Source organism: Panthera tigris, chromosome D4 (assembly GCF_018350195.1).
Source record: "Panthera tigris isolate Pti1 chromosome D4, P.tigris_Pti1_mat1.1, whole genome shotgun sequence".
Lineage (NCBI taxonomy): Eukaryota > Metazoa > Chordata > Mammalia > Carnivora > Felidae > Panthera > Panthera tigris.
Window position 1 is genome coordinate 45,444,631 of NC_056672.1, and position 21,012 is coordinate 45,465,642.

Below are 21,012 nucleotides of genomic sequence, written 5' to 3' on the forward strand. Positions count from 1 at the left end.
GAAGATATGCTGGAGAATCTGATAGCAGAAACAGAGATCTTATGCCTTCTGGATTTTGATGATATGTCTACTTTCCTCAGGAAACATGAATTGGATTCTGGCATTCCAGCCTAATTTATAGGCATTGCTTTTCAGATGCCTGAAAAGAATTCAGGTGTCCTTATTTTCCAGGCTTTGGCTCCAAAATCATAGCGAACCAAAGGAACAGACTCAGCTACCGCTGACCGTCACCATTGCCGTCTGCAGAGACCAGGAGTGGAGAATTTCTCAGCTTCACCTGGACCACAGTGAAACCGCAGGTTGCCAGCTCTTAAACAGCGCGCGCCAGGCCCCTCGCTACGCCCCAACGGCCAGAAGGGGGCGCTCGAACTCAACGTAACGACCCAACCGGCATCGCCCACCGGCGGAACCTGCCAGGCCGTCTAACGCCGGGTCCCGCGGAAACCGCAGCTTCGCAGGCAGCGGGAGCCCCTCCCGGGAGGGGCGCCGCGGGAATCCGGGACAAGGTGGGGCCGCGAGGACAGCGAGCAGACCCCTCCCTTGTCGGGCCTGACCGCCGAGGGGGAGCTGAGCCGCACTTCGCACCGAGCCTTTCTTGTTCATGGTCGGTCCCTGCGTGGATCCTCTCCTTTGTCGAGCAGTGTTTCAGCCAGAGCGGTTTACAAAGGGTTCATTTCCTCGGGATGCGGGATGAAAGTGCACTTCGTGGGGTATGTTTGCAGATCCAGGATTGTTTCTGGGGGAGAAGGACGCGAGGTCAGGGAAAGGCGGTACGCATCTACAGTCTGGACACGAATCAATATGTATGATTTTATTGAAATGTAAAGGTTACTTTTTCCTGCAACGTTAAACTGTTGGAAAAATATTGAAAAGTAGGTGTATTAAAACTCGGATTATTTTAACGTTAAATATTTTATGTATACCAAACCCAGAATTTATCATTTCCTGGGCTTCGATGAAAGCAAACTCATGAATCATTTTCAGAACTAACTATTTTGCTCAATTTATCTTCATTTGAGAGAGTTGCCGTCTGAGAGAATTTAACGTTAGTACTGAAACGGTATTGGAGAAGTAGCATACACATGTTTAATTTACATTAATTCTTTTCTCCATCTTTCCCTAATTCATTTCCACATTCCAGATGATATTCTTTTCCCACAGTTTGAAAATATGATTTTATGGCAGGCCATTATTTTGATAATCTTTTCTTCGGCTGAAAACAGTGATAACTATCTTGTTGGCACATTTTTAGGCTCGGTCTCCATTTTGACTAAATCAAAATTTTCATCAAGTGCTTCTCTATGTATTGAGACATATACTTCACTATCAGAGGTAAGTAAGCAAATCATACTCCTTTCTGGCAGTGTCGTGTGAATAGTGTTCGGGATATTTAGCAAGTAAATGAACTTCAGTTTCTTTGACAAAAAAATGGGTAGACCAAATGGAATTTGTCAAAATCGAATTTTGCTGTCCCTTCACCCAACTTGTACAACTCTCAGGCTTTTGTAATTCAAGGCCAGATCTTGTCTTTATCTAAAATTTTGATATTTTGTTCATCAAGGATTTTTTATCATTAACTTTTGTTTTTAAGAATGTTGCCTTGAAATATTTCTTCATTACTAAGTCATTTGACACCCCCTTTCAGGTTGTGTGTGAGGCAAGTTCCTAACTCACCCAAACCGAATGGCCACACTGGAAAGAGTTTTTGATGTGAAGCGTTGTGATTTTCCTTGGCTGAAAATTATGTCTGAAAGTCAGAGAACATCCCCTTTCCCATCTCCCTCATTTTATATTTACATATAAATATAATATATATATATATATATTTTTTTTTTCTTACAAGTTGTCTTTGTCTTTATACCATTGTTTTACCTGTACCTTAAAGATTATCATCACAGGTGGCCTGATACTAAGTGAAGTTGCCGGAAGAGATTATTTATGTCAGCTATTTACGCATTTCACAGAGTAGCTGTAATTTGCCAGACATCTTGCTGAGGTTCGGGTTCTCCAGAAAGAGCTTCAAATGTGCTCTGCTGTAACAACGTAGGCTGGGCTTTGCTGCTTCACTAGGGAACCTCTCGTGCCCAGGGCTCCTGCAGGCAGCCCTGGGCATGAGAGGTTCCCATTTGGGAAGTGGGACTCCCCTGTTCATTAAGCTTAACAACAACCGTGGAATTGTCCAATCGTCGAACTATGTCGCACCCAAAATACAAAATTAGGTCCATCTGTGTGAACTGCCATAGAAAGATTGCCGGGATTGTTCTGCAGAATTCCATGTTATATAGAAGCTATACAGTGATGCCTTTGGTATACTCTTATACAAGCGGATCCAAAAAATACATTGGTTCTTGAGTACCAGCTAAATGCTAAGCACTTAATGCTGGTGATCGAGCAGTGAGTCCTTGTTGTGCAAGGCGATAATAAACAACTGAGCCAAAAGTCACAACATAGACTAAAGGAGTATGCCTGGGGAAAGAAAGGCAACTTTCCCAGCTGGAAAGTTCAATGGATTCACCTTGAGAAACCTTTTTCACTATAACAGGAAAGGAGGAGAGGAGGGGTGGGCTACACATTTTTTTTTTTTTTTTTAGTTTGGCGAAGAGAAATTCTCTTCTGGTGGCTTCTGCTTCCTCTGTGACGTGGCGTGTGATGCATGTGTTGAGGTTGGGGGAATAGAAGTTTGTCAAAGTGGAGAACGTTGGAAATAATTAAGGATGGGAGACTTGACCATGGAACAGTGATACCAGGTCCCAGGAGCAGGGAGCAATGTCAGTCTTGTTCACTCATGTCTCTTAAATGCACTGAGAAGGAACTTAGCCAAGCAGGTGGGATGAATGGAAGTCCGAACTGCAGGTAGTAGTGGAGATGTCCCTTAGCTGGAGACTGTAGGACTGTGGTGGCACAATATACTTGCCTGGGTGATCTTATCTAGTGAGTCTCAGCCAGATCAGGTGCAGGGAGACGCAGAGGGTTTGGTCTTTTGCCCGATAGGAATGATGAATCAAGAAGGAGGTGAGGGTGTTTAGAATGTTGCTTCAGTCATGGTCCATGAAATCTATTCGTTGGCCAGGGCCTCCATAGCAAGTACTACCATGGACTGGGGGACTTAAACAACAGAAATTTGTTATCTTGCGGTTCTGGAGACTAGAAGTCCAAGATCAAGGTGTGGGCAGATTAGGTTTCCTCTGAGGCCTCTCTCCTTGGCTTGTAGACAGCTCCCTTCTTGCCGTGTCCTCACGTGACCTTTTCTGTGTCTCTACAGCTTCTTATAAGGACACCGGTCATATTGGATGAATGCCCACCCTGAGGGCTTCATTTTAGCTTAATCACCTCTTTAAAGACCTTCTCTCCAAGCGCAGTTCCATTCTGAGATACTGGGGGGTTGGTACCTAAATATGTGAATTTTGCGGGGCCGGTGGTGGACACAACTCAGCCTATAACATCTACCATGGATGAAGAGAGAGCAAAGACCAGAGGTTGCTGATGGACACCTGTAAGAGCCAGAAGACTGTCGTTTCCTGACTAATTGGCCTATGAAGGGCAATTTGGAAAAAGCGAAGGCAGAGGTCAGAGAGTGGGATTCTAGACTGGATGATTCTAGTACTTCACAACGTAGAGCAGCCCCAGTGAAAAGCAAAGAACTGTGAGTCAGAAGCGGCTTGTTATGGAACCCACGGCCAGTCCTTCAGCACGTGAAGCCACTGCCTCTCCTTGGGGGAGTAGTGTTTGCCCTTGGGAGCATAAGGAGGGTCACTCCTGAGGGTCACCCCCTCCCTGAGTTCTCTAGCCCTGGGTTTTCTACCGATGTGGTTACTCATCGTGTCTGAAATTCACGTTAGGAGAAGCAATTTTAAAAATTAATGTTCACCATTTTAATTATGTAACGAAAAGCAGACGTGAATCTTCCCCGGCTTCAGTTGCTGTGTAAGTGTGCACCTGCCTGGAGGAGATAAGGGCTGCTTCTCTAGGCCTGGATGAGGGAGCCAAGGCAGGTGAAGAGACTGGAGGAGAGCCGGGATGAGCTACATTGACCCCACCCTCTTCTCTCCTCCAGGTGGAAATGGCACAAAGGGTGGCTCCAGTCGCTCTTCTATTATTTCATGGGGACTCCTCCTCCTTGGTGACTCCACTTTTTGGTGGCTCTTCTTTTTTCAGCAGTGACTCCACTCGGCCTTTAGCGGCATTGACCCCGACCATGTGGATGGCTGTGGAGAGACCTTTGGAATGTTTGGCCACATTGGCTTCAGCGGGCTGAACTGTGGTCCCGGGTGAGCCCAGAACACCCGCATCCTTGTCACAAATTGCAGAACCTGCCTGTGGTTCAGGTGCGGTGTATGTCCTGAAGAAGATACCCCATGACTCTACCAAGCATGCAACGATCACCAACTATTCGCATTGAGCACACGATCCTGCACAGTGTCATCAAGAATGGCTGTAAAAAAGGACTTACCCATAAAGGGGTCTGGCAGGCATTGCTTTTGTGCTCAAAGACACCCTCCCCCTCTACACCACCTGCTCCACGCACAAGAAAACATGTACACACACTTGCCGAGATGGCACCACGTTCAGGCCACCTCGTCAGTGTTCTAGGCAGCCACCAGCAGGTGGAGCCTGAGTCAGGAACTGGGGGAGAAGAGCAAGGAATGGGAGTGGCCTGATTTGTGGTGATAGAGACCTTCTCCTTCCTTCCCACCGTCTGTGTCCCTCCTTTTCACCCACTCAACCCTTGATCCTTCCTCACGCTCTCCTCGCTTCGCTACAGGTGCTGTGTGTCTGCAGTGTGAACTTTCCTGTCACTGATGACCGGGCGACCCATTTGCCCTGCTTTGGTGTTGCTGAGCCGGGCAATGCCTCAGGGGGACCAAATGGCAGGGAGAATTGACTTTTGAGTTCAAAGTTTGTTTCAAAACAGATGGGTCTTGCGGACAATGCCCACCTCTGAGTAGCACCTGTTGTCGTCTCAGGCCTGAGCACATCCATCTCAGCACCTAGTTTGCAGTACTGACCCCCTTCGTTGCTGGGCTGCCTGGTGGGCAGGAGAGGGGGTGACCTGTATCATGGCTCACTGTTCATGTCCCTAATTTTGCATCCAGTTCCTTTCCAGTGGCTTAGAGAGTGACATGCGTGTTACTGGAAGACGTGTCCGTTTCTCTCCCGAACCTGTAAACAGTGTTTTCTCCTTTCCCTCCCGGCTTTGCTGAGGCAATTTTATCAGCTGCCCTGCCTGCAGCTACCTCCCCATCGGGAGGGAAAAGTGGAGAACACGTCCTGCTTTAGCAACCCCAACACGCCCGTGGTCCACGCTTCCCGACAGACCACCACCACCAGCAGCACTTTACCAGAACAGAGCCCCAAGTTCTGCATCCCCTACTGGCCCCAGGGCACGTCCCGTGGGGGTGGGGGGCCAGCAGTATGCTTTCACCGAGGCTGAGAAATGAGTCGCAATGCCCACTTCTGCAGCTGTCATCCGGAAGGGAATGGGATCTTGGGCGCAGGTGGAAACTGTGCCCCACCATAGATTCATGGTCCTAGATGTTTCCCCCTCACCCTCTGAACTCAAGGCTTCACTACAGCAATTTTGAGTTCCACACGTGGGGTGTAGGAGTTACAGTCCCTGCTCTCCACTGGGGCCAGCTCAACACCTTTGCAAGGGGTTCGTGCTAAACTTGTATGCAGTCCTAAACTGGCCTCATCTCTGTCCTGAATATTTGGATGATACTTGACCCCAGCTTCCTGGAGGGAGCGCTAGATCTTGACTGCCCTTGTGCTAGTTAGTGATAGGAGATTTGCCAGGTACCCAGGCAGATAATGTAGGAAGATGAGAATTGGTGGATGGTGGAGAGCGAGGCCCAGGGGTGCAGGGCAGGGACTCTCTATGAACCCAGGCTCTAGAAGGGGTGACTTATAGGCCCTTGATCTGTCCTGAGAGCCCACAGCCACCTTGGGAGAAGGGATTGTGACATTTACTCGGTGCTGTGGGCGTACAATCTCACACAATCTAGCTCTTCTGGGTACGCTTAACATGTCCAGAAAAGTGTGTATAAAAATCTTGTGCGATTCCTGTGACCAAAACAAAGCTGTCAACTTTGAACACATATGTGGAATCCCAGAGAATGTCCACCATGACTTCAAGGTGGGGTACACAGGGTTATGGAGATACAGGTATTCGATGTTTCACCTTCTACCCCTCAGAAAAAATGTTGAGCACACACCTCCAATGTTTATTTTTATTTATAATATATATATTATAGTTATAAAATACTGTGCATATTATAAAGTGTATGTTTGTAATAGAGATTTTAAGATGGATAAGAATCTATGATAAAATATTTTTTTAATGTTTATTTTTGACAGCACAAGCGGGGGAGGGGCAGAGAGAGAGGGAGACACAGAATCGGAAGCAGTCTCCAGGCTCTGAATCGTCCACACAGAGCCCGATGCGGGACTTGAACCCATAAACTGTGAAATCATGACCTGAGTCAAAGTCGGGTACTTAAACAACTTAGCCACCGAGGAGTCCCTATGATAAAACATTTTTAAATTATATTTTTATTATTAAAGGGACATCATGATTTGTCCTCAAAAAATACACATAATATGCCCCTAGGACAATGTGACAATCTGCATCAATATGCAGGGTAATTACAGGAATATAATGATATTTCATAGAATCCAAGTAAAGGTTAAACAGTAAAACTTGAGAAGAGGTAAGAACGACATAAACTCTAACAACCTCAGAACATTGTCGTTAATGTGACTTAGCTCCTAAGTTTAAGGTTGTGGCTTTCTTGAGTCAATTTTTTTTTAATTAGAGAGTGCTTTTTTTTTTTTAATTAGGTGAGCAGGGGAGAGAGGTGGGGGGGGGAGAGAGAGAGAGAGAGAGAGAGAGATTGTGAGAATCTTAAGTAGGGTCCACACTCAGCGTGGAGCCAAATCCCATGATGCTGGGATCATGACCTAAGCCAAAATCAAGAGTTGGACACTCAACCAAATGAGCCACCCAGACACCCATTGAGTCAAATTTTTTAAGAATAGCTATGTAATTGGCAACAGCAATACAGCTTCTAGATCCTGACGTCATAGCTGAAGGGCAGTTCTAGAAGAGCTGTGAAAACAGATAATGTGGCTACTCCATCCCACCCTTGGCTTCCCAATATCCACATCTTTCCCATTCCCTCTATTTCAACGATGCCCCATTCAGCGATCCCCTCTGTAACTGTAATGCCCTCAATCAGAGACAACTATCACATCCATAAATTGCTTCTAATAAACATCATAGGGCCACTGGTCCCCAAGTGTACTTTGCCCAGCACAGTCCTGTTGTGCCTTTTTGCAACTTGTGGACCAGGATGAAACTTTGAGTACGACCATCCAAAAGAAGCAAAAGGAAGAGAAAAAAACTTTTATAAGAAGGAATAATAAAGTAAAAGGGTAGTTTTTCCATTTTTGTACAATCAAGAAGAACAGATATCTTCTAGAGACCGAAGAGCTAATTGCTGCAAGTGGTGAGGAGGCAGTGATTGGATGGTAGAATATTCTTTTCTTCCCGTCACATTCTTTTTACTTATTCAGCTCCTCGGTCGGCCTTGTTTGTGTGGTCGTATATATATATTTTTTCATCACAAGATTCCTTTTAATGGTGTTAGGTGACCCACTCTCACATCCAGTGCATTTAAACAGCTCAGCTTTTCTTTAATTATGAAACATGTTTTCATTATAAAAAATGTTTAACAGTATGTAAATAGTGGAAGACTGCTACCAAACTCCCTGTATAAAACACTATAAATAATTTGACATATATCTTTGTAGATCCATATTCTATACATATGCATACATGTCAAGTTTCAGCTTTTTTTCCCCCTCCAGTTAACATACGGTGTAGTCTTGGCCTCAGGAAGAGAACCCAGGAGGCTCCCCCCTTGTGCGCATCCCAACAAGTGCCCTCCTTAATGCCCATCACCCATTTACCCCACCCGCATCAATTCTGTTTGTTCCCTGTATTTAAGAGTCTCTTATGGTTTGCCTCCCTCTCTGTTTCTATCTTATTTTTCCTTCTTTTCCCCTATGATCATCTGTTAAGTTTTTTAAATTCCACATATGAGTGAAATCATATACTTGTCTTTCTCTGACTTATTTTTCTTAGCATAATATACTCTCATTCCATCTATGTTGTTGCAAATGGCGAGATTTCATGTGTGTGCGTGTGTGTGTGTGTGCGTGTGTGTGTGTACAGTAACGTAATATATAGGGCAGAAGACTATGTGGAGTTTCTCTTCTCGTGGACTGTTCTGGTCTATGCAGACAACCATTTCTGAATACTGTATACCATGTTTTCCATAGGTCCCGGTAAGGCTGATGGAGGCTGGGGGCCTGATTCTACAAACCTATGAGAAGTCTTAGAGGGGCCCCCTCACATGGCCATCTGGCCTTCCTTTGCCATAGGTGAAGGTGTAGGGAAAGAGCTATCCAGTTTAGGGACTGAATATCTTGTGATAATCTCTTCTCTCTGACCTGCTTGGGGGGTTCTTCCCAGGGACTCTGCAACCTTGGCGTGGAGTTTGTCCTTGAAACACAGGTAACTGAAGAGGGGAAAATGGACGTGGGAAGTGTAGGTCAAGTGAGGGGGTAGTGTTGAAAGACATGGTGGGGAGTAGGTTCTGGTAGCTTTGCATGCTCTGTGTCGAAAGTAAAAGGCAAGTGGTGGGGTCAGAATGATCCTTGAATATTATGGGATCCGGTGATAAATGGATTTGGAGGAAGAAAGGCACCCCTTGGTGGTGGTGATAAAATGGAAAGTGAGAGGTAAAATGGTCCAGTGGGCAGGGAGGGGTCAGAGATAAAGAGATCAGAGTTAACGCCCCAGTGGATCCCAAAGAGAACAGTCTTCCCCAGGTCCCACATGGGAAAGAATGCCTGCTTCCTTGGTGGCTGTAACTGCTCCAGAAAAGTAGCCTCAAAAAGGAACTTGTACAGGTCCCTGCAGGAGATGGGAGGTTCAGAGTACATCCGGGAGCAGAATGGGGACAGGTCAAGGTGCTACACAGCCCTTTACTGAGAAGGCCATCCTTGTCTAGACTCTCCTTGGTTTCTCTACTTTCGCAGATTAACATGTTCGATGTGAGAATAGTGTGATAAATGAGCTCTCTGACCAGTCATCCATACTCCCTCTAGGGAGTGTTTAGATATTATTTATTCACATCAGCAAAGATAACCCAGTCATCTGATGCAGCCAGTGTGATTTGAAACCTATTTTCCTTAACTGTTATTTGGTCTTGGTATATTTTTCAGTCACTGAATGCATGCATTCTAGGTGTTTTATCTTTGTTTTTTGTTTTTTGAGAGGGAGAGTGTGAGCAGAGGAGGGGCAGAGAGAGGGAGAGAAAGAATCCCAAGCAGGCTCTGCGCTGCCAGCCCAGAGCCTGAGGCGGGGCTTGAACTCATGAAGCATGAGCCAAAACCAAGAGTTGGACACTCAACCAACTGAGCCACCCAGGCACCATACTAGGTGTTTTATCTTAATCACAAGGTTCTGTGTTTCACTCATAGCAACATACTTTTCGCTTGGGGAATCTACCAAGAAACATTTAATGCAAGGACAAACAGAAGGTTTCAGTGCATTTTAATTAGGTGCTGTCATAGTGAACAGCAGGTAACAGTCATGAGAGTCATTCGTCAATACCCACTCTGAGATGAATCAAGTAAAGTCCTCTCCTTCAAGGGGCTCTCATCTTCCAGGAACAGGACACAACAAAAGAGGAATATAGGGTAATTAGTGCCGTAAAAACAGCCATGCAGCAACCGTAGGCATTCAGCGTTGTGAGTTAAGAACTCTGCCAAGGGATTAGTCTTCAGGGTTCAGTGAAGATGTGATAATTAGCTGGGCTTTTCACCAGGGGTGACTAGGAAGTTTCCAGACAAACCTGGAGCAGGACTGCTCTCTTTTACTACTGTGTCAGAGTTAGAAAGGGATGTTGCAATCCTGATGCAAAGTTTTGATGAATAGATTTTCCTAATTATAAAGTCAAGAGATCGGGTATAAAAAATGAATTTGTGAAACTGGAAATTTACTATTAACTGAGAAATTTAATGCACCATCAAATATGAGATTGTCCTCAAAATACCTTTGCAGTTTTTACCCTCAGATTTTCAGGCCGTACCCACCTCCTAGCGTCAGACAGTACGAGGAGCGGGTCATTAATCAGGGGCCCTGAGTTTGCACGCCAGGTTGGAGAAAGGAAACATTTTGCACCCTCTTGCTCTCACTATAGCTGCCTCAGGCCCAAAAGTGCCAGGCCCTGCTTAAAGGTGAAGACTCATCTTCTGTAATGAAAGCTATGGCATGAGGCTTATTCCTAATATGAGGATCAATTTCTGCTAGGAAAGAGCTTCTTATCAGTTCCAGAGGAAAATTCCCCCCAAAGAGGCACATCTACACAGACCAGAAAAGCCTGCCCTCCACAGACTTGGTGTCTGGCCCTGTCGTACTTGGCCATCGCGGGCTCTTCCTGCCAGAGCTTTATTAGCCCACACAGTGACTGCATCCTGCTTTCTGTTTCCTTTGAACTACATGGGCTGGCTGCCCTCATTCATCAAACGTATTCGACATAAAAAAGGAAGACTTCTCTTACATATGTTTTTTTACAAAATCTGGAAATATCATTCAACTATTTCTTTGTGTTCATCTGGGAAACCTTTCAGCCGGAAACCACAACAGAACAGGGAGCTGCTGTACTGAAAGGGCAGTGTGAGGAAGGGGAGCACGGGAGGAGGGCTCCCCGGTAAGTGACGAGCTGAATGAAGAAGGAGACTTGTGTGAAAATGGAGGTAAGGGAATAATAGATCCAGGAAAGGAGGGAGAGGTATCAGGTGCTGGAATCAGCAAAAGAATCAGGTACATCTTCCCCATCCTGGGCTAGGAGCCTCCTCCCAATTTCAGATACTGATGTAAGACGCTGACTGTGCTGACTGCACAGAAATCAAACACGTCTTTGATGCGATGCCCGCTTATTTTCTTCAGGTTTATTGCTAGAACTCAGCTGACTTGTCAGCTATCAAGAGCGAGATGGCATAGTTTCAAACCAGTTTATAGGAAAAGACATGTAATGGAGAAAATGAAGAAAATAGCTACCACTTATTAAGTGCTAACCCCAAGGAAGGGGTGGCTAAGAGCCTTTAAATGTACTTATGTCAGCTCTACAAATATTTTTTACTCCATTTTCCATTTGAGAAAACCACAACTTGGGAAGCTGAGTCGTTTCTGAGCAGAAGAGGTGTTCCATGCAGAACCCTGCATAGAATCTGCAAGTTGAATCTCCCCTAGTGAGTTATGGGTGATTCTTTTAGTTGGATTTCTGGTTTTTTAATCGGTTTTTTTTTTACTTGAAAAATTATTCTTTCTCTTTTTCCTTGGGCTTCTCTTTTTAGTGGTTACATTTGTACTTTCTGATGCTTTAATCTATTCTTTGTTCCCTACCTTAGATTTTTGTGAAAGAGAAATTCGCTAATGCAGCTTCATTTGCCCATCTGGTGAAGGAAGTTTCTCAGAATTTTATATTCACTGCAGGATGGTTATGGTAACATTATAAAATTTCATGATTTTTTTTAATTTTTTTTTAACGTTTTATTTATTTTTGAGACAGAGAGAGACAGAGCATGAACAGGGGAGGGGCAGAGAGAGGGGGAGACACAGAATGGAAGCAGGCTCCAGGCTCTGAGCCATCAGCCCAGAGCCCGACGCGGGGCTCGAACTCACGGACCGGGAGATCGTGACCTGAGCCGAAGTCGGACGCTCAACCGACTGAGCCACCCAGGCGCCCCTAAAATTTCATGATTTTTATAAGACCCATGCTGACCTCTGTAGAACAATTCAGAAGTTAATCAGGAAAGATAACCAAGCAAAAATATCGAAGAATAGAACAGGAAACATTTTTACATATCTAGCTTTACCAGACAAGGAATTGGATTATAATACAGTTACAACACACGTAAACATGGTGACAGTAAGGGAACTCAGGTGGCCAGAACAATGAAGAAAACAATCCCAGATATGGTCATATTATCAGTAGTAATTAAGTTTAGAATTAGATGTTAATACGGAAGAAAAGAGCTTTCCAGTAAATGGTAATGGGATAAATGCCTGGCAATCTAGACACATTGATTTAGATGCTCATCGCAAATCATAGATAAAAATAAACAAAATTCTAATGGAATATAGAAAAAAATGTGAAGGGGGGCACCTGGGTGGCTCAGTTGGTTGAGCATCTGACCCTTGATTTCAGCTCAGGTCATGATCTTGAGGTTCCTGAGTTCGCCTTGCATCGGGCTCCACAAGGATGGTGCAGAGCCTGCTTGGGATTCTCTCTCTTCCCTCTCTCTCTGCCTCTCTCTCTTCTCTGACCCTCCCCCACTTGTGCACACGTGTGGTCTCTCCCAAAATAAATAGACTTCAAAAAAAAAAAAAAAGAAGAAGAAAGAAATGTGAAGTATTTAAAATATAAATGGGAACTGATAATTCATAAGATCCATGGAGGAATGAGGACGGAGAGTACTGGTGTTCTACACATTCAACACACCGGCACTCAGAGAAAATATAAAGAAAATGGGCTGTTATTTGTAAATATGAAACTGACAAAGAGGTACATCATAGGACTGTAGCCACAATCTGCATGAGGTCTATACCCACTTTTCAGAAGTAAGGATATATAAAAACAAAATTCATCAGGACAGTACAAAACTAGTTAATGTCGTAAAATGAAACCCAAATAAAGAGAACTAAAACTAGCAAACAAAGCAAATGAAAGAACATTCTAGCCCACGAGTACGTAAACATGATTGAACAGTGATGCCTGACATTTTAGCCTATTAAATAAGCAATTATTTAAAAGAAATAAAATATTGATTTTATACGCTTCGTGCTACTACACCCATTCCTGGAACTCTATCCTCCAAAATGTTTGTAAAAAGGTTGCACCTGGGGGCGCCTGGGTGGCGCAGTCGGTTGGGCGTCCGACTTCAGCCAGGTCACGATCTCGCAGTCCGTGAGTTCGAGCCCCGCGTCAGGCTCTGGGCTGATGGCTCAGAGCCTGGAGCCTGTTTCCGATTCTGTGTCTCCCTCTCTCTCTGCCCCTCCCCCGTTCATGCTCTGTCTCTCTCTGTCCCAAAAATAAATAAATGTTGAAAAATTAAAAAAAAAAAAAAAAAAAAAGGTTGCACCTGATTTTGAAAAATTTTTAATTTATCTTTTTATTATCCCAATTTTTTTCCTTTCAGGTCCTTCCCTATTTCTCTTCTTTCCTTCACAGATAAACCTTCTCAAGAAAAGTTTCTATCCACTCTGTCTCCAATACCTCTTATCTTATTTACCCTCAGTCAATAGTTTCTATCCACTCTGTCTCCAATACCTCTTATCTTATTTGCCCTCAGTCAATACACTCTGATCTGGATTCTGGGGCACGAATTCTGCCAAACCTCACTTTCCCTGAAGACAAGACATCACCTTTTGACATATCTCTTGCCTTAAACACCTCTCATCACCCTTGTCTCCTGCTTGTCCTCCTATTGTGCTGCCTCCATTCCAGTGTCGTTCTCAGGCTCCTTATTCTCTTCCCCCATGAAATTGTGAAGGTCCCTACGGTTCAATTTGTGGTAGGCTTCTATTTTCTATGTCTAAAAGACCTCATTCATTCCTTAGCATTTAGGGACCAGGTATACTTCAGCTCCCAAGTTGACATTTCTAGCCATAGCACTCTGCAAATTCTAGAACCGTGCAACAGATATCAGGGCTTAGTATTTTTGCATCCTCCAGTTTCTGGTGATAGATGCTACTTTTCTTTTGCTTTCTGTGTTAGTCTATAATGTAGTTGAAATTAATTAACTGATTGCTTAAGACTTTCATGTTTCCTTCCAACAAAAAGGAAAAGTTCCAAGAGGGATGGCACTTGGTTTTCTTTATTCAGCTTTTTATCTTGAAGGCAGGCATAGCGCCTATGATTTAGAGACTTAAGTATTACATGTAGTTTGGATGAAATGAATGGATGAACTGTACCTTTAATTAAGCTACAAAAACAGTCTTGGTATTTATTTACTAAAAATAAACCAATACAAAAAGATTTGAAAGTAAAACTTTAAACAGAACAAAGAGAATAATTTAAAAATATAAAGGTGACCACTGTATAACTAATATAATGTACAGGTGAGCATAACAGCATACAAGCAAAAATATTGAAAACAATAAATATAATAAAAAAGGTAAGTACATGAATAAAGTCATTTATGATGGGCTGGTGCCTCCTATGAACTGGGTGTTTTGACTTTATAGTTGCTTAATACTATCAATAAATGTGACACATTTGATTTATTTCATGATGAAATCTTTCAAAATGACTAAACATGTGGGAGTATGATGAAGTGTATCTGTCCATAGTAATTGTTTTTACTAAATGTTCATTTATGTATTTTGAGGGGGGGGGGAGTGCATGTGAGATCTGGGGAGGGGCAGAGAGAAAGAGAGAATCCCAAGCAGGCTCTGTGCTGTCAGCAGACAACCGGACACAGGGATTGATCTCATGAACCTTGAGATCATGACCTAAGCTGAAATCAAGAGTCTTGACGCTTATCCAATTGAGCCACCCAAGCACCTCCATACTAATTGTTTTATTAAGAGCACAGGTCTGGGGCACCTGGGTGGCACAGTTGGTTAAGAGACCCACTCTTGATTTCAGCTCAGGTCATGATCCCAGGGTCATGGAATCGAGCCCCACATTGGGTTCTGCGCTGTGTGTGGAGCCTGCTTAAAGATTCTTTCTCTCTCCCTCTGCCCCTCTACCCTACTAGCTCTCTCCTCTTTCTCTAAATAAATAAACAAACAAATAAAAGAGCATAGGTCTGTTTCCTTAGCTCTTAATCATTCTTGCAAACTTGATAATAAAGAGATCTCATCATTTCTTGCTCTGACAGCTGTCAAAATAGTAGCTCTATTCTTCCTTTTTCAGATAGAGACTGATTCCTTAGAAGTCCTTCTTCACAGCCGGTATGGAGTCTTCATTGCTCAGGGGAGTCTTTCTATCGCCAACTCCTGCACCAAGCAGGTTTCCAAGACTTCCCAATGCTGATGAAGTCCAGTAAAGAATATTTTCAGGTCAGTCTCAATCCAACCAACCTCTTATGCTGAACATGTTTAAGATATGCTGGAGCATCTGGTGGAGGCCACTGGCAGTCTGAACCCTCTGGAACTTGCTGCCATCTACTGAAACAAAAGAAAACGATTGGAACCAGCTAACTGTCCATCAGTAGGGGATTGGTTAAATAATTTATGATACAACCATTTATAGGGAAACAATATAAAGTTCTCTATTTACAAATATGGGAAGATCTCCAAGTGAAAAAAAAAGTAGGTGCAGAACAGTGACTATAGGTTGCTATCTTTTACATGAAAATAGAGTATAATAAAATGTTATATTCTTACTAGTTCGCATATGCATAAAGAAACTAGACAGATTTAAAAGACATGAATCCCTTCAGACTGTGGAAAGTGTTGGAAGAAATTGTGTCACAATGTACATTTATTCATATTTAAGTTTACTACGAAAGAAATTCAAGTTAATAAAAATATTCATAAAGGGAAAAATAGATAGAGGGGAAATGCACAAACATTGCTGGTGACCACATTTTGGGAACATTTTTACATGTCTTGAGTCCCATCCTTAGGATTTATCCAAAAACGGGGGAAAGTTTTGTGCCTAGATTTTATAAGTTTATTAGAGACTATAAAAGAATGAAGTACAAGAAGTTATATATATTCAGGAGCAAATAATGGGCAAAGGAAACTATAGTATGTATATTCATTGGAAAGTTGTATAGCCACGTAAAGATGTGTGAGCGGGAAACAATTACTGATGATGGAATTGCATTTTGAGGACAAAATTTAGGCTACGTTATTCACATAGCGGGGTCACAGTTTGGTTACTGAGAGACACACGATGTATGTTTCGAGGGATTAGTAATTTGAAAATATGAACCCAAGTTATAATTGAGGTGCTATTATGTTGTGCCGGATAGAAATCACAGCTAACGTGCTTTATTGAGGCACAGTGTTAAGCATCTTCCTCCTCCGCCCTCTCTACTGCCCCATTTCTTTTCAATTCATACAAAAGCCGCATTTCATTGTTATTCCAAAGGCAGAAGCCAGGAAGTACAAATCTTAAAGAAAAAGTACGAATTGAGGAGGAGAGCTCGGAGGCCGCGACACGTTTATACCACACGCGCAGCGTAACATACCAGCACCCGTTCCGGTCCATTGAATCCCACCCCCGCAGCGACCCCGAGAGGCCCTGCTCGCGCCCACACCACACCCCTCCTCCTCCCCAACCCCCGCCCTTTGCGTCTCCCCCGTCCTTCCTCCCCATCCCCCATACGTCCGCCCACTGACGAGGTCGGACGGCTGCGCAGCCGCAGTAGCTGCCGCGGCCGCTCCTAGCCCTGGGGATCCTGGGACGAGGCCTTTCCGGAAGGAGCGGCTCGGCGTCCGGGGCTAGGCCCTTGTTCCAGGCCCGGGCTCAAGCCAGGCCCTCGTTCCAGGCCCTCGTCCTAACACCGCTCTCCGTAGCCGCCGCGACGCTCTGGTGACAGCGGAGGGCGCCGCGGGCCGCTCGCTGAGGTGGCCGGCCTCGCCGCCAAGCGAGCCGCAGTACGTGGCGGCGCCTCCCCCTTGGCCCGGAGCGGAACTGCTGGAGGAGCGGCAGCGCAGGCCGGACGGACCAGGTGAACCGGGTCACTTAACAGCTTTCTGGTGATGAATCATCTGCATGATAGTCAGATTTGAGGTCCACAGCCCTTTGTGGTCCTGCTATCGGACAGTTTTCAGTGGATGACTGACTGGTGTGATCTGAGGGGTGCCGCAGGGACTGCTTGCCCTTGATAAGGAAAGCGAGCTCCCCGGCTCTTTGGACAGCCTCGTTTCCTTGAAAGCTTTCAGATTATAACTTCTTTCTCCGGCACAGATCTGTGCAAAAGGAAGGCTTTCACACATGAAAGTGTCTCTTGGTAACGGCGAAATGGGCGTCTCCGCCCATTTGCAGCCTTGCAAGGCAGGAACCACACGTTTTTTTACCAGCAATACTCACAGTTCGGTGGTATTGCAAGGCTTTGATCAGCTTAGAATAGAAGGATTGCTTTGCGATGTGACACTGGTACCGGGTGATGGAGATGAAATCTTCCCCGTTCACAGAGCTATGATGGCGTCTGCTAGCGATTATTTCAAGGCTATGTTCACGGGTGGAATGAAAGAACAAGATCTAATGTGCATTAAGCTTCATGGGGTGAACAAGGTTGGTCTGAAGAAAATAATTGATTTTATTTATACTGCAAAACTTTCTCTTAATATGGACAACCTTCAGGACACTCTTGAAGCTGCCAGCTTTTTACAAATCTTACCTGTTTTGGACTTCTGTAAAGTATTTCTTATTTCGGGAGTCTCTTTAGATAACTGCGTTGAAGTTGGACGAATTGCTAACACCTACAATCTCATAGAAGTGGATAAGTATGTCAATAATTTCATCCTGAAGAATTTTCCTGCATTATTGAGTACTGGAGAGTTTCTAAAACTCCCTTTTGAACGGCTTGCCTTTGTGCTTTCCAGTAATAGTCTTAAGCACTGTACTGAACTTGAGCTCTTCAAGGCTGCCTGTCGCTGGCTAAGGTTGGAAGATCCTCGGATGGATTATGCTGCAAAATTAATGAAGAATATTCGATTTCCATTGATGACACCACAGGATCTCATCAATTACGTGCAGACAGTAGATTTCATGAGAACAGACAATACCTGTGTGAATTTGCTTTTAGAAGCTAGCAATTACCAAATGATGCCATACATGCAGCCAGTGATGCAGTCAGATAGAACTGCCATTCGATCTGACTCGACGCACTTGGTCACATTAGGAGGAGTTTTGAGGCAGCAGCTGGTTGTCAGTAAAGAACTGCGGATGTATGACGAAAGGGCACAAGAATGGAGATCTTTAGCCCCCATGGATGCTCCTCGTTACCAGCATGGTATTGCTGTCATTGGAAACTTTCTTTATGTAGTTGGTGGTCAAAGTAATTATGACACGAAAGGAAAGACTGCTGTCGATACAGTTTTCAGATTTGATCCTCGGTATAACAAATGGATGCAGGTTGCATCTTTAAACGAAAAGCGCACATTCTTCCACTTGAGTGCTCTCAAGGGACATTTATATGCTGTTGGTGGGCGCAGTGCAGCTGGTGAGCTGGCCACAGTAGAATGTTATAACCCAAGGATGAATGAGTGGAGCTATGTTGCAAAGATGAGTGAACCGCACTATGGCCATGCCGGAACAGTGTATGGAGGCTTAATGTATATTTCAGGAGGAATTACTCATGACACTTTCCAAAATGAGCTTATGTGTTTTGACCCAGATACAGACAAATGGGCACAGAAGGCTCCAATGACTACAGTCAGAGGTCTGCACTGCATGTGTACAGTTGGAGACAAGCTCTATGTCATTGGTGGCAATCACTTCAGAGGAACAAGCGATTATGATGATGTTCTAAGCTGTGAATACTATTCACCAACCCTGGACCAGTGGACTCCAATTGCTGCTATGTTAAGAGGTCAAAGTGATGTTGGAGTTGCCGTCTTTGAAAATAAAATCTATGTTGTAGGTGGATATTCTTGGAATAATCGTTGTATGGTAGAAATTGTCCAGAAATATGACCCAGAGAAGGATGAGTGGCATAAAGTTTTTGACCTTCCAGAGTCTCTTGGTGGCATTCGAGCTTGTACTCTCACAGTTTTTCCACCTGAGGAAAACCCTGGGTCACCTTCTAGAGAATCACCTCTTTCAGCACCTTCAGATCATTCTTAGGACTAAAATGTAATACCTTTACAGCGCATCATGGATGATCTCACACTTCCCCTTCAGTTGTTATCTTCTTACAGCGATTGGTACAGTTAATTAGATAAGTGGTAACTGATGTTATTTGTATTGTTTGGCTTAGTGTGTTTATCATATGGTTAACAAATGTATTGTGAAAATGTATTCAACATAGCCAGCTGTTTTAACAGATGTAAGAAGATAGGTAGCGAACTGTTTTAGATGTCTTTGTGGTGTTGTGTAAGTTAAATTGTAGGTGATCGTAGTAAATGTGTAACTGTGTTCATTATGCTTCAAAGTGGAGAGTTTTCATCTTTGACTTCAAAACATCAAAGGGAGGCTGCCTGCTCTAACCTAAAATAAAAGGTCGCCAAATATTATTACCTACGTCCCTTTTTTCATATAGTTTTTGACATCGTTGCCAATTCACCAGATCGTGTGAGTGCATTCAGAATACGTGAAGTTTCTTAGAAATAAACAGTAAAGCCCTAAGCCAGGGTTTTGTATTTCTCTCTGGAGAGGGAAAGGGAGAGAGAAAATATAAGGTCGTGTGCGCACACACACGCATACATACATGTGTATATACATTCGTATGTCCACACATAGGCACATCTGATTTTTAAGTTGATACTTCATCTGTAGGGAAATTGTTTTTAAATTAATTTTTTGTTCTACCTAGCAGCTATTTATATTCAAATGGGAATTCAGTACCAGAGAATAAGTGTCTGTAGAGTCATACTAAATTGAGACAGATAAGGGCTACAACATATTAAATTGACCACCAAATTTGTCATTTGACTAAATTGTCACTTCAGATGAAACTTCTTTTACTTCTTCTGCTTGTGAATTCTGTGGAGTTGCTTTTATACAGGTTATTTAGCAAAGTTCAGGTTTCTGAGAATTGGTTTAGCTGAGTAAATGTAAGCTGTGCTATTTTCTACCTTTTTATTCGGTAAAACTTACATGAAGACAGCTGAGAAAGGAATATGCTGAACAAAACTATAGGATTTTAAGTTCGGTTTCCCAACTCAGTCATTCTAACATGATCATTTGATTTGGGGTGGTTGCTCCAGCTTTGTGTGATCTGCCTCAAGGCTGTGATTTGAGCAGGAGAGATACAGTCAGTTCTGCGTCGAATCAGAATAATGTCCTTTTGGCTATGTCTAAAGAACAGGACCAACTTCAGATTCCCTAAGAAGCCAGCTACAGAAAGCTTAGGACTCTGCTGTCTTTCAGGCAGTACTAAAGTCCATGTTCAGCCTTTAAAATACCAAGGGCATCCCACCTGGTTGCGAATCACATGGGGAGATCCTAGTGAGACTCTTTCAGCAAAAGGAGTCCTCTTTATGTAGTGAGTGATTCTGGAGAGGTACTTTCCTAGAATAATTGCCTACCTGAAGAAAAAATTTACATATGTACTTTGACATACATATGAATATGTATATCCCTACACTTGGGAAGTTGTCATAGTATAAACCAGGAACAATCTTTTTATTGACAATCCCATAATAAAACTCAGGAACCAAGACAAGAGGAATTGGCTTCCAGGGATCTGAACCTTACTGCCCATACAAGTGTTGATTCATTTTAATGCTTTTTATGATTTCTGCATTGGCAGAAAATTTCATACTTTCTATGTTTTTTTAAATGACTAATTTTTTATTACTAAAAGTAGCACATTGAGTACATTTAGAAAATAGAAAAAGTAGAAATTGATGTAAACTTTGTGCATTGAATAAGCAAGAAATGGCATCCCAATCATTTCTTTATTAATAAGGTTAAATATTTGTGCGGTTTCTTTTGAGTAGCTGTGTTTCCTGTGTTTGAATGTTCATGTCTTTTACCCTTGTGATGATACCTATTGGAGTTGCTTTGTTTTTTCATACCAAGTTATAGGCTCTCTATATAATAAATGTAATTTAACTGGCATTTGCTTGCATCGATTTCATTTTCTCAATCTATTACAGTTTTACAAAGGCAGGGCCATTTAGTTAATTTTTGAGGTAAAATTTGTCCATCCTTTTGCATTTTGACCTTTTAGGGATAATTCTGCTATAGTTCCTTTATTATTTTTTTTTTTAATTTATGTTTATTTTTTAAGTAGGCTTCACACCCAGCCTGGGGC

General features: G+C 43.4%; 1 protein-coding gene across 7 annotated transcripts; it reads left to right on the forward strand.

Moving 5' to 3' along the window:
- The first annotated feature begins 416 nt into the window (after window positions 1-416).
- On the forward strand, window positions 417-20,742 carry KLHL9 (kelch like family member 9). 7 transcript variants are annotated; one of them, XM_042963641.1, is made up of 4 exons: window positions 417-710; window positions 1,253-1,332; window positions 14,991-15,136; window positions 16,176-20,742. In XM_042963641.1, exon 4 carries the CDS (start codon window positions 17,025-17,027, stop codon window positions 18,876-18,878), a length of 1,854 nt encoding a protein of 617 aa, XP_042819575.1. In that variant the 5' UTR covers window positions 417-710; window positions 1,253-1,332; window positions 14,991-15,136; window positions 16,176-17,024; the 3' UTR covers window positions 18,879-20,742. The 7 variants fall into 7 exon arrangements, 3 of the variants coding, with proteins under 3 accessions (XP_042819575.1, XP_042819576.1, XP_007098577.1); XM_042963642.1 differs by having other exon boundaries at window positions 16,180-20,742; XR_006210365.1 differs by lacking the exons at window positions 14,991-15,136; window positions 16,176-20,742 and adding an exon at window positions 3,263-6,261.
- Window positions 20,743-21,012: the final 270 nt, after the last annotated feature.

Bases quoted from the DNA above. Each gene is read 5' to 3' on its own strand.
- KLHL9 (XM_042963641.1), top strand. From the start codon at position 17,025: ATGAAAGTGTCTCTTGGTAACGGCGAAATGGGCGTCTCCGCCCATTTG.